General features: G+C 39.0%; 1 protein-coding gene across 2 annotated transcripts in view; it reads left to right on the forward strand.

Moving 5' to 3' along the window:
• Positions 1-8,137: 8,137 nt before the first annotated feature.
• The window catches only part of MYOM1 (myomesin 1), a 77,631-nt gene continuing 72,922 nt past the window's right edge, over positions 8,138-12,846 (forward strand). The window contains exons 1-2 of one of the 2 annotated variants that reach the window (XM_046918553.1): positions 8,138-8,294; positions 11,795-12,281. In XM_046918553.1, the coding sequence (XP_046774509.1) occupies positions 11,854-12,281 (428 nt within the window). In that variant the 5' untranslated portion in view covers positions 8,138-8,294; positions 11,795-11,853. The remainder of the gene's footprint in view (positions 8,295-11,794; positions 12,282-12,846) is intronic. The other variant, NM_204959.3, reaches the window with a different exon arrangement.

Below are 12,846 nucleotides of genomic sequence, written 5' to 3' on the forward strand. Positions count from 1 at the left end.
AAAAAGAGATGCAAAAATAAAGGAAGAGCACAGAATAATGACAAAAACCTCTCTAAAAAGAAAGAAATATGAATCGAGGTGTTTTAATTATAACGTTGAATTCTAATAGAGCAGGTAACATGAGGGATGATGGTTACAGACTGGGAATATTTCCATAATTCCTATGGTTTGGCAATGGGAGCAGTACTGAATTACCAAGTTGGGCAGCAAAATGGGGGTGTTTTGCCACAGTCATTAGGTGAGTTTATTTTTCTGGAAAGCAGGAAAGATTGGGAAGCTAACCACATTCTCAGGGGTCAATTTTTTTATCTGATGCTCAGGATGTTCTTACTTCAGCCCTACCAGCTGCACTTGACAGTTTCTCATCTATGAGAGCAGCCAGCAGGGCTCCTCCAACCCATGTTTACTCAGTACTTCAGAAAAGCCAGAAAAAAAACTTGATCCACAGGCATGAAGAGTATCAGTTTTTCCTTTTGCAAGTCATTATGTTCCAGCTGAGTTTTCTTTTAGATTCCACATGAAGTTGTTTTCTTTGTCTGCTGGGCTGACCTTTGATGTTTTTGAAGAAAAGATCATTTAAAATAAAAATTATATAAAATAAACTTGATTTATATTTGTAGCCTTCCTGCCTGTTTTCCCATAGGGAAAAAAAAAAATTCTTTATGGCCCAATATTCAGTCTATTTAATGTAAAAAAAATCATGAAATGGGTTAAAAAGAAAAAAAGAAAAAAAAAACAAAACAGAACTGTTCAAATGCAAAGGATTCCAATTTAAAACATACAAGGAATTCCAGTTTAGCTGAGATGACCATGACAGATAATACCTGGAAAAGCTTTGATAGAGGAAAATACAATGAATGAAATATCCAGAATCATAAATAAAGGTGAAAAGAAGTAATGCTGAAAAAGTAACAACAACTGGGAGATGTATATATCTTAAAGTGGTTCTACTTTGATATCACATCAGCATATGGAATATTTTTGACAAATGACTTCACACAGGAACTTGAGTCTTCTATTTCTACAACTCCCACAGCCATGCAGTGATTTATGCAAAGCAATAGTAATCATCATCAGAGTTGTGGGAAAAAAAAGAGAGTGAGCGAGAGAATGTTTCCACTTAACAATTTGCATATGCTGAATCCATTTCTATTAAGGATGCTTGTCAAATTACAAGCATGTATAGAATCTTCAAACATTTCCACACGAAGGTTCAGTAGTGATAAAGAGGGGAAAAGAACCAAAATAGTTGGTGTACAACGGGGCAATGATTTTAAACAGAAAAATTTTTATCTCAACTGGACAACAATTTGTTTTTAACGTCCACTTAAAGTGACTGAAATGCTAAATGAAAAATACTGTAGATGAGAATCTGAGTACACAAAGTGAGCTAGGCTGTACCTTCAGTGGTACTTTGCACAACAAAAACTGTTGCTATGTAGCTTGTTATTGCCGTATAATGATATATCTCAGACCTTATTTAAGGTCTCAGAAATTGAGCCCCTGGGAAACATTTACCTGTTTGACAGTATGACCTCAAGCTCTTGTGCTGAAAAAATCACAGAATCATAGAATAGTTTGAGTTGGAAAGGACCTTTAAGATCATCTACTTCCAACTCCCCTGCTATAGGTGGGGACACCACCCACTAGACCATGTTGCTCAAAGCCCCATCCAGCCCAGCCTCAAACACCTGCAGGGAGGGGATATCCACAACCTCTCTGGGGAACCTGTTCCACTGTCTCACCACAGAATCACAGAATCGCAGGGGTTGAAAGGGAACTGAAGAGATCATCAAGTCCAACCCCCTGCTAAAGCAGGTACCCTACAATAGGTTGTGTAGTAGACATCCAAATGGGTCATGAATATCTGCATAGAAGGAGACTCCACAGCCTCTCTGGGCAACCTGTTCCTGTGCCCTGTCACCCTTACCATAAAGAAGTTCTTATGCATGTTAGTATGGAATTTCCTGTGTTCAAGTTTTAGGCCATTACTCCTTGGCCTATTGCTACACACCACCAATGAGAGCCTGGCCCACCTCCCTTAAGATATTTAAAAGCAGTTATCAGATCCCCTCTCAGTCTTCCCCAGACTGAACAGATCCAGGTTACTCAGCTTTTCCTCATATGGGAGATGCCCCAGGTCCTTAATCATCTTTGTGGCTTTCCACTAGACTCTTCCAAGGAGATTCCTGTCTTTTTTGAACTGGGGAGCCTAGAACTGGACACAGTAGTCTAAATGTGGCCTCACCAGGGCAGAGTAGAGAGAGAGGATGACCTCCATTGACATGCTGGCCACACTCTTTTTAATGCACCACAGGATACCATTGGCCTTCTTGGTCACACAAGCACACTGCTTGCTCATGGACAACCTGTTGTCCACCAGGGCCCCTAGGTCCTTCTCTGCAGAGCTCATCTCTCACCACTCTCACACTAAGTAACTTCTTCCTCATATCTAGTCTAAATCTTTCCTCTTCCAGTTTAAAAGCCATTTCCCCTCATTGTGTCATTACCTGCCCTCATAAAAAGTCCCTCTCCATCTTTTCTGTAGTGCCTTCAGGTACTGGAAGGCCACTAGAAGGTCCCCCTGGAGCCTTCTCCATGCTGAAGAGTCCCAACTCTCCCAGCCTTTCCCCACAAGAGAGGTGCTCCAGCCCTCAGATCATCTTTGTGGCCCTCCTCTGGACCTGCTCCATCAGCTCAGTGTTCTTGTGCTGGGGCCCAGAACTGGACACAGTACTCCAGATGGGGTCTCATGACAGCAGAGTAGAGGGGCAGAATCACCTCCCTCAACCTTCTGGCCAGGCTAGTTAAGGTTATGTCCACATGGCCATAATCTTGAAATGTCTGCAAGAGCTTTAGAGTAACTGGTTCATTTCTGCTAGCTGTACACCTGAGGCATCACAGATATAAGGGCTGACTCACCCCACAGTGATTAGCTCAGTAAATAGGGGGTAAAAAGGTCTTATGCTGAGCTGTGTGTTGCTAGGGCTACACCATCACTGATGCTGGATTTAGTTAGTGAAATCTGCCTTGATTAATTTATACTCTGTGATAGCCATTATGAGGAAAAAGAGAGATTGTGCTTTCTAAGCCAGCTGCTTGTGGAGGCTGAAGCTCCCTTCCCTATAGGCTCTTTTTGGTATCCCTTCTTATTTCCCTCACCTTTAGTGATGGAGATTTCTTTCTCTTTTTTCCACTGTCCTTCCCTTGGGAGCCACAGCAGCCCATGGGGTTTCGGCACATCTGCTACCCATATTGTGCATGTCTCCCACTCAACCTTACTGCAGCTCAGATGCTGGAAAAGAGATGTAGATCACACATCCAGAAGAAATTATTTTTCACCACAAGACCAGTATTTTGGAGGAGTACTTTGGAAATTTAATATGTCTAAATGACTTGGAAGACTTGGATTTGCTACATTAAGATTCCCATTTTGTTACTGTTGTTGTTTAACCTTATGGCTTGCTTCAGTTATAAAATGCTGAGTTCTGAATCCCAGTCGTTAGAAATGAAGCTGTGGTTCTCTGCTCCTTTCCAAACACTCTGGAGGAAGACTGCTGTCACCTGGCTGACATGCCCTGCTGGAGGATATTTCCAAGGAACAAGCATGCACGTGCTAATAGGACATTGACAGCCTCTGGTAGAAAGCCAGGAACAAGCTATAGCAAGAAAAACACAGGTGGGAACTGGTAACTTTTGACAGCTTATAAAGTAATCAAATGCAGAGTGATTTTCAGAAGGCCAATAAAAGTTAAACTCTCATTTTAGGACTAACATTATACCACATGCTGAAGTTTTACTCGAAACCATAGTGCTGTTCCAAATCTTAACATTTTTAATAAAGGACTTTGTTAAGCCATTGCAATTTCTCCTGTAGGTCATAGAATTGTAGCACCATGTAGGTTGCAAAAGACCTTCAAGATCAAGTCCAGTTGTCACCTTGACCTACCAAGACCCGTCACTGAACCACATCCCTTGGGGCCATGATTTATAAGCCTATAAAGCTTCTGTTAAGCAACAAATGCTGAGAAGAAACATCCTCTTGGAAAGCATATTGCAGAACTCTCCAGTATATGGTCTCCTGCATCTTTTCCTGAACTGTAGTGCTGGCCGCTGTCAGTGAGAAAACTGGAATAATCTTGACTAGAAAGTTCATATGTTTTCCAGTCTTTGAAGTATTGTTAATTCTCCAAACCTGAGCTTGTTTAAATGTAGAAAATGAATCCCACAGCATGGATTGAGAAACAAAACCATCCCGTCATGCTAAAAGCAGAATTGATCCACTTCTGCAACTGAAAGAAAAATAAACATTCAAATGATTTGATTACCTGTCTAAATATCTATAAAAGACCTACTGGGTTTGGCAGTTGTCTCAAAATCATTTGGTTCTACAACTTATGATATTGATCCTAAACTAGGTCACACAAAGCAAATTACTTCTAGAATTAATTCTGTTTTGTGCCTTCACCCACTGAATCTTTGTGATCTCAGTTTCTTTTCTTAAGAATCTTTCTCACTTTCTGTTCTTCAAATACTCCGGTCTATTTTGCTCTCTTTGTCTTCACTCATTCATAATTGATTTTGTGTTTTAAATCACATCTCTGTCCCACAGGGAGCACTGAATAAAACAATCAATTTGTAAATTTCTGATGCAAATCTTCCTTGAAATTTTGCCCAGCTTAATTAGTATGTTGGGAATTATTTCAAGTGTGATAGATAAAACCATTATTTTTCTGTTAAGACTCTGCCACTGTCCTTTCTTTTAGTGGGAACACTTGATTGTTTCAAAGCTATTTCATCAATCAATGTGAGGACAAGGGAAATGAAAGTTGATGTTGCATACTGGGTGGTAAATTTGTGTTATCTATGGCTGAAGTAGTGTGGCAACCATTATTATAATACTTGAGCCAATTGCTACATACAATTGTAATAGCAGCTTAAACCTAAGTAACGTATTATTTACAGTTCATTTTCTTTGTAATGAAACTGTGTGGCCGTAAGGACTTTTTATCACAGGAAAGGGGAAGATGATCAGTAGGAAGTTTGAATGTCAGAGTGCTGTGGGGGCTGGATTTTCCTAGGGCCATGGTACCTAGATTCTGGCTGTCAGCTTCCATCCTGCTGCCCCTCTGCTTGGCCAGTATCCCAGCCAAGCTACTTAGCTCATATTTTAAAATATATTACCTATAAAAAACTGTGTAACTGAATGGCAAGAATTCAAATATTTCACTTCAGTTGAGTTTTCTGTGTTTGGGTTATCTGTGTTTGAAATGCCCCTCTGGTCCTTCATGTCATGTGTCAAAGTATTCTGTCCAGTTTGTCCAAGACTGTTCAGGAGTGGAGGAAACGGCAATGCTCTCCTCTCTCTCCAGTCTGGTCTCGAGGTATGTGAGAAGAAACTCTAATCAGCACAATGGGAAACTTTGGTTGTAACTTCAATCTTCATCAAGAAGAAATTGTCTTGCACTTGGGCTTCCAGGTGTGAGGCTAAATTCTCAAGCTGCAGCAAGCTGCTTGTATTCCCTTCTGTTACAGGTCTGAGTCCATGTGAAATGCACAAACTAGGCACAATGCAGAGAATAAGAAGAAACAGAAATTGACTTGGAGATTAAGACCTTTTCATGGCTGAAGGTAAGTGAACAGGGATCTTCCTTGTCTTCAGTGTGTTACTGTAGCAGAAATGCAAAGTCATGGCTTGAACCAGTGATTGAGCACCTGGTGGGAAGGCAGGTCCAACCCAGGGGAGCTCATGTGCTTGTAGTACCCCCGAGTGACTGGAAGAGGTGGAGCTAGGATCCACCCCTTCCCAGACCTCATTTAGGTGTTGGCAGTGGAGGAAAGGGTATCTTGCTGGAAGTCCTTCCATAACTGAGGTATTCTGAAGATAAGTAGCTTCTTTCCTTTATTTTTGTGTTTATGGCTGTTGTGTTTGAGAAAAGCTTGCTTGCTGCAGCCTCGGGCCTTGCTGCCCTGCTATCATTGCTGTGCTTTCCATTGCATTACAGGAGAGAAATGTCTTTTGGGGGCAACAGTCTGAAAATTAATTCCAGAAGGCAATATACATACTCAAAAACTCTGCCTTCCACAAAACTATTTTGCTAGTTTTGTTCACATCTCTACTCTGTTGAAAGTGATGAACTTAAATATTAAGGAGTTCAGGTAAATACCCACGGCTACAGGATGCTGGAGCCCTTAAAATTTAACCAGACTGCCTAAAAGCTATTTTCTCTTCTGTGTCAAGTTCTGAACTCTTCCTTCAGTTTAACCATTCAGAAAAATAGATAGATCTGTGGCACTATGTCATTCTAATCAGTAGAAAACTGAACTAAAGCTTCTCAGGAGTCTCTTCCAGGACCACTGTGACTAAGTATACATGGATACACAGTATTACAGGGATTCTGAGACTTAATGAGCTCCAAGTGGTTTGAAACGCTCTTTGATATTCCATTGGGAGTTAAGTGACTTAAAATTAGCTGTGGGTATTAATCTCATTTGTGTAAGCAGGTAAGAGTTTGTAAATTCAAATGTGAATGTAATGAAAGAACTCAAAAGATTTTACTGCCGTACTCAAATTTGATTTTATAGATGAAACAGACTCAGCACAGAATCTGAAAAATTACACTTTGTAGTCCTGTAATACCTGGGAAAAACACTGAAAGCATTGTTTAGATTTTCATATCCCACCTCTGACCTATACTAATTCTGTTGCAATGAAAACGGAGAAACAAGATGTTTAATTGCTTTCTTTACATCTCCTTCTGAAATTTTAAGAAGCAGTTAGTATGTCATTAAGTCTTTTAACATGCCAGTGCAAATAATCCACTGAGAAGTCATGGCTTGGGAGTCTGTAACCAAATTCAGCATTCCATTCACTAAGTTCCTTATCTTCTCTTATTAAAGATAAATCTTGTAGACCAGTGGAGCTGCCATTGGTGCAGAATTCTGTGGAAGAAGAGACTATACTAAGGTTCCAGTTCTTCATCTAGCCAGATCCCTGTTTGTATGGCTATAAAACTTTTCACTGGCTATACCTTCCTGGTCTCAGGAGCAAAGACTGGAAGCCAATGTGGTCAATGTAGCTGAGCAGCTCCCAGCATGGAAGATGACAAACTGTGTGAACTTAGCCCACAATGTGACACAAGGCAGGGATAGCACCTGTGCGGGGAACAAGTGAAGGAACAAACAGATTTTAGGTGGAACCAAGGCAGGTGAGGTCAAGAAGAGGGTACCAGTGAGCCTGGAAATCCTGGAACAGCTCATCCAGACCTTGTGCCTGTACTTTCACAGAAAAGGCCACAAAAGAAGGGGAGAATCTGGAAAGCTTTCCATTATTTTACATAGTGGGTGTGGTGGAAGTGGCTGTAGTGGAACTTAGGGTTTCTTGACCACCTTCAGGGACAGTGACTCCACCACCTCCTTGAGCAGTCTATTCCAATGCATTATCTATCTTACTGAGAAGAGATTTTTCCTAATATCCAACCTGAAGACACAGACACTTAATTATCCCTAGCGATAACACTGTTTCATTCTGAAACAAAAAGTTGAGTGTTAGAGTTGTATTAGCTGTATCTATTTATATGCCCCATGAGGCCATGTTCTTAGCTTAGTATTTTATTTCAATAAAGTGATAAAAAATTAACAGTCCAAAGAAATACTTTTTTTTTCATTGAATTGTAATGCATCATATGGTTTTATAGAGTTTTGCTGCTAACTACTACAACAGGTTATCTGTCATTAAGTTGAAATATCTACGTTACATGCACTGTGGCATGGTGTTAAAAAATATGGGAAGAATTCATAAAACATTCATATTCTCTTGCCATGGCAAAGATCAGTATAGAGGCTGATGTTCCCTGCTTTCTGGCTCAGGACATCATGCACTTCTTGGCTTCCTAAGCCTGGTTTAACTACGGAAAAAAAATCCTAGTAATTTGAATTGGTACACTGGTTTTACGCTGGTTTTATGGAGAATACTTAAAAGGGAGAACTCTTAGTCTGGCGCTGCTGTCATCATGTGTTTGCACAGAGATAGCACAGGGTATCAGTATCTGTCTCTGTCTCTCTCCCTCTCCCTCTTTGCTGCTATATTTATCACCCTCCTGGCCATAAAAGGTCCGTCCTGGGGCTCTGACATTCCACTGACTACAGGCATTATTTTTGTTCTGGACATTCAAGTCCAGTCCTTACCCCTGGTCCTGTCTACGTCTGCCTTTGCTGCATTCATTGTTGCTATATGTTTCTGTTGTTCATCTGTTTCGGAGCTAATCCATTTGCTGTTGTTCATCCGGGCCCCGGTAAGTGTTTCTTTACGGCAGAAGGATTTATGTGTTCAACTATTTTTAATTCAAATCTGTAATGCCGAGTTGATAGTAGCTGCCTTTAATCTTCTCAAATCAGCAGTTATTTGAGGAAGTTGTGGGTTGGTACTGAAGAAATCTGAAGGCTCAACTGTGGAACAAAGTGAACTAGCGCGAGGATTCACTTACCAAATCGTCTATCCCAGCATATTCTTATAGTACCCTCAAATGAAGCATGGACTACTGAGATATAGCAGGAATTTGTTGTGTTACTTCTTTTGGGATTAGAGAATGCATAGATCTAAATATTTTCTAGTAGCAGAGGATGTCTTGTGATTTGTAAGGGAGATGAAACACCATTGACTGAGCTGAAGGAAGTCTTATATATTTTTTAAGCTTATATGTTTGTTTTTTTTTTTCCTATTTCATTGTTTTCATTGATTGATGAAGCAAATTTTTAAAGAATTACAGATAGTAAATTGTGCAACAGGCACTGCCAATAATTCACTTCCCTTGATGTGTATTTAAAGCCTACAAACAAGTACAGAACTGCCTGTCTGCTCAGATGTCATTCTGAAAATTTGGTTCAACAGCTGCTAACATATAGCTCCGAAATCAGCATATTCATCTAACTATGTCTTCTATATTTTTAGGCCTGGCTCTGCACTTACAAAATACTACACAGATTTTGAGAGAGAGCGCTTTCCTCATAGTAAAAAGGGCTGTTTAGTGTAGGTACAGGTGGGATGGATTTTATAAAATTTAAAGAGATGGCAGTCAATCAGATTACAAGCCAGCACTGGTAATAGGAGCAAAATACTTACACGGTTCAGAACTTCTTGTCATCCCCACAAATGTAGCTCTACTATATCTTGTCAGACTGATGTCACTATCTGACCTTTACCTGTGAGTAATGTTTGATGTTCCAGAGAAATACGAAACATAACTGGTAGGATGACGAAATACCTATTAAAGGAAATTCTTACATTGCATCAGTAGGAGTTGTCCTTTGATTTGAGCCAGGAGAGCTGACTTCTTGTTTACCTTGTGTCTCACTTGGTTCTTACTCCTACCGTATACTTCTCCTCTTACTTCTGAGGATAGTGAGGCCCACAGATTTAATGTTTAGAAGAAAAAAAAATGCCTTTATACATTCTAAATATGCTGACTTGAAGTTGTTAAGCTTGATTTTTTTTTTTCCACTCTGATAAGATATAAATTGAAATGCATCTTTTAATGTCTCTATTTGACAATACATGAAGTGTTTTATACTTTTGGAGCACATTCCCTACTTTGCATCCCAGAAAGCTGGTGAAATCCTCGAACAACAGGAACTAACAGGGTGTTAGCATTGTGGCTGTTGTAACCATGAAGAAACTAAACAAAGCTGAAAATAAAACTGGAGAAGATGAAGGGATGCAACTACAGTGCTCTACAAAAGGGAGACAAAAGGAGGCTCTCATGCTCTTTCCCTTCCAGTGTGCAAAACAAGACTCATCTGCACACCTTAACTTTGCCAAATAAAAATCACAGTGGCTTGCAAACCCTAACCTTGCTCTGCAAACCTGACAGAGAAAGCAATGAAGAAAATAAGAAGAAATCTTATGAAACTGGGGAACTTAAGAGGGACTATGTACCACCAAAGGCCAACAAAGTGAAATAAAAAGCAATAACAATATTGATTGGAATTGAGAATAAGTATACTAAACAGAATAATTGTGTTCATTAGACTTGCATGGAAAAAAAACAAAAAACAAAAAACAACAGCCAAGAGGACAAATAAAGGAGTAAGCAAGGAACTCAGTTTTGACCATAGAAAACAATAGGCTAATGCTTTTTCTCATCCCTCTCCCTTCCTCAGGTAGAAATTAAGTAAATGGATAAACTAACCTGATTGAAGTAATTGTTCCACTATGGTCAAGTTATCATCAATTTCTTTTACACACTCAAAGACTTCTGAATGACTCTATTGTTGACTTTCTGCAAATGAGTGACTGGATCTGTTATGCAAAGAGCAGTTCCTAGACCTTGAGTGAGCCCTGAAATATAAATAAGTTGAAACTTTGTCCTTTTTTCATAATTTGCCTTAGTCTGGTGGAGTACCTGAGCCATTACCAAAGAGGATAGTTTGCTATTTTGTTGACCAAAATCCAGACTGCAGTATTGAAAATGTAAAGACCCATGAAAAAATATTGATTTTTGTGAAATTAAGATTACATTTCATCTCTGTAAGTGTATTTTATATCAAAATACGAAATAAGTAGTTTCATCAGTGTGAACAAAACCAGAAGTAGAACAAATTCTCTATTGTTTTGATTTGTATAAAAAGCAAAAGTGATCATTTCTCTTTTTTTTTTATCATTTTCAATTTTTTTTCAACATTTTCCCTCTGTAGCCTATTCCTCCTATTCATAATCACAGAATCAGGGATAATACTAGCCATCTTGTAAGCAAAATGACCAATGATGAGAAAAAGAAAGGTTATCAGGATGGATTGGTAGAGGCAACTTTTCTTGCCAGGGAAGAAAACGTCTGTTTTAATAATAGCAGAAAAAAAAAAAAAAAAAGGAAGACTGGACTACCAGCTGTAAAAACAAAAGGGAAATCCTCACTGTACTCAACCCTCATCCCATTTTCAGAAGGGAATTACCCTTCACCTGATCAAATTTCCTCTTATGAGAAATGGCAAGGAAAACTATTGGTGACTGTGCAAAGTAAAACTTAGGTGATGATACCATCTGGAGGTATGTCATTCTGGGACTCCATACTGACTGTATTCCTGATTAAACTGTAAGAGTGTGATAAGACCATTTAAATGAATCTCTGTTATGACATACAAAATCATCAATAGAATCATAGAATCTTTAGAGTTGGAAGGGACACTGAAAGGTCATAATGTATGTTTATGGAATCTTACTGTTATCCTCAATCATGGAATCGTATTGATATCCTCAATCTTACTGTTTTTAATTGATTATTAAAATTTAACTGATTATTAAAATCTTAAATTTTAAATTAAATTGAATTTTAAAATTGTATTACAAAAGTGCATGAAATGTTTGCATATTTTTGTCTCAGCTTATAATGTATTGAATAGTTTTCCTGCAATCTCATACCATTTTAAATCATTTGTTAAATTAAGAAGAGAATAAATTAACAAAAATATTTACGGTACTTCTGAAGAAGTTGAACAAATTTCATTAGTGGTAATGACTGGAGAAGTTAAATGTAAGACTTCAATAATTTGCAGTAAGAACAGGGAGGACATTACAAGTGAACAGATGCCATAAAACAAGGTTTTCTGCTTGTGTTGAATGACATACGACCTTCTTGAAACTTAAAAATGAATTATTCTTAAGAAGCATCAAAAATGATAACCTTAAATTTATTATATGTTTAAAGACTGAAGTTCTTGTTAGTTTGTATTAAATTCTGTACTATTTGTATGCTGTCTCAGAAGTTTTTTTTCATTAGTCTTTATTTTTTATCTTTTTCAGACAGTCCTGCTACGTTTACATTCAGAAAAGCACAGGGAAAACAAAAATAGAAGGCACTCATGATGTCTTTACCTTTCTATCAAAGACACCATGACCATTATGACCGTGCATATCGCCATAAAGCACTGCAGTCAACCGTAAGCCAGTACCAAAAGGAATCAAAGAGCAAATCTGCTGTCTATGCTCAAGGATCTGCAGCTTATGCAAGGGGCTCTGCAGCCTATCGCCATGCTTCTGCAGCAGACTTCAGCCTTGATTCTTCAGCAGCATATAGCCATGGCTCTTCAGCCCACAACCTTGAGTCAGCAGCCTACAGCTATGGATCTACAGCATATGATCATGCTGCTGTGCAAAGTAAGAGATCTGCTGCCTACAGTCTTGAATCTGAAGCCCTCAGCAAGAGCTCTGCTGCCTATAGTCATGGATCTGAATCAATCAACAAGCTGGCTGCAGCCTACCGCCTGGGGTCGGAGACCTACGGTCTTGGGTAAGGGTAAAAGTGAATATATCTTTGAAACAGTACTTTAGAACAAAAATGTGCTACCATATCCCATTGGTATCAATGGAAAAACTCTCAAGCTCTTCAACACAAATAAGCTCTGTGGCATGGTTTTAATATATTTTCCAGACTTAGTGTTTTCTTTTGGCTTTGAGGCTGGGAAGCACTCTGGTCAGCTAGTTTGCTGGACTAACTTGTGTGATATTTGGCATGAAAACAGCACTGACAAGGCTGACATGGTTGAATGATGACAAATATGAGCTACGTATACATTCTCCAAGCTGGGTGGGCATGAGCCCCCAAAATTGTTTTGCCATTTTAAGACAGCTGAAGCTAATATTCAGTGCTGAGAGAACTTATGGGTTGAGGCTGGCTCTTATTTGGCCATGATGGAGCAGTTAAAGAATTTGGGGCTCTCGGTATAAGTTGAGCTGACATGTTCATATATCATTAAACACTTCTGCCTTGGCATAGTGTTTTCATTTTTGTGCTGAGTGAGTCAAGAAACTGAAATTTTCACAGTGAAAATAAGTTGAGAGATACTACTTTCAAA

The sequence above is a fragment of the Gallus gallus genome, chromosome 2, assembly GCF_016699485.2.
Source record: "Gallus gallus isolate bGalGal1 chromosome 2, bGalGal1.mat.broiler.GRCg7b, whole genome shotgun sequence".
Taxonomy (NCBI): domain Eukaryota; kingdom Metazoa; phylum Chordata; class Aves; order Galliformes; family Phasianidae; genus Gallus; species Gallus gallus.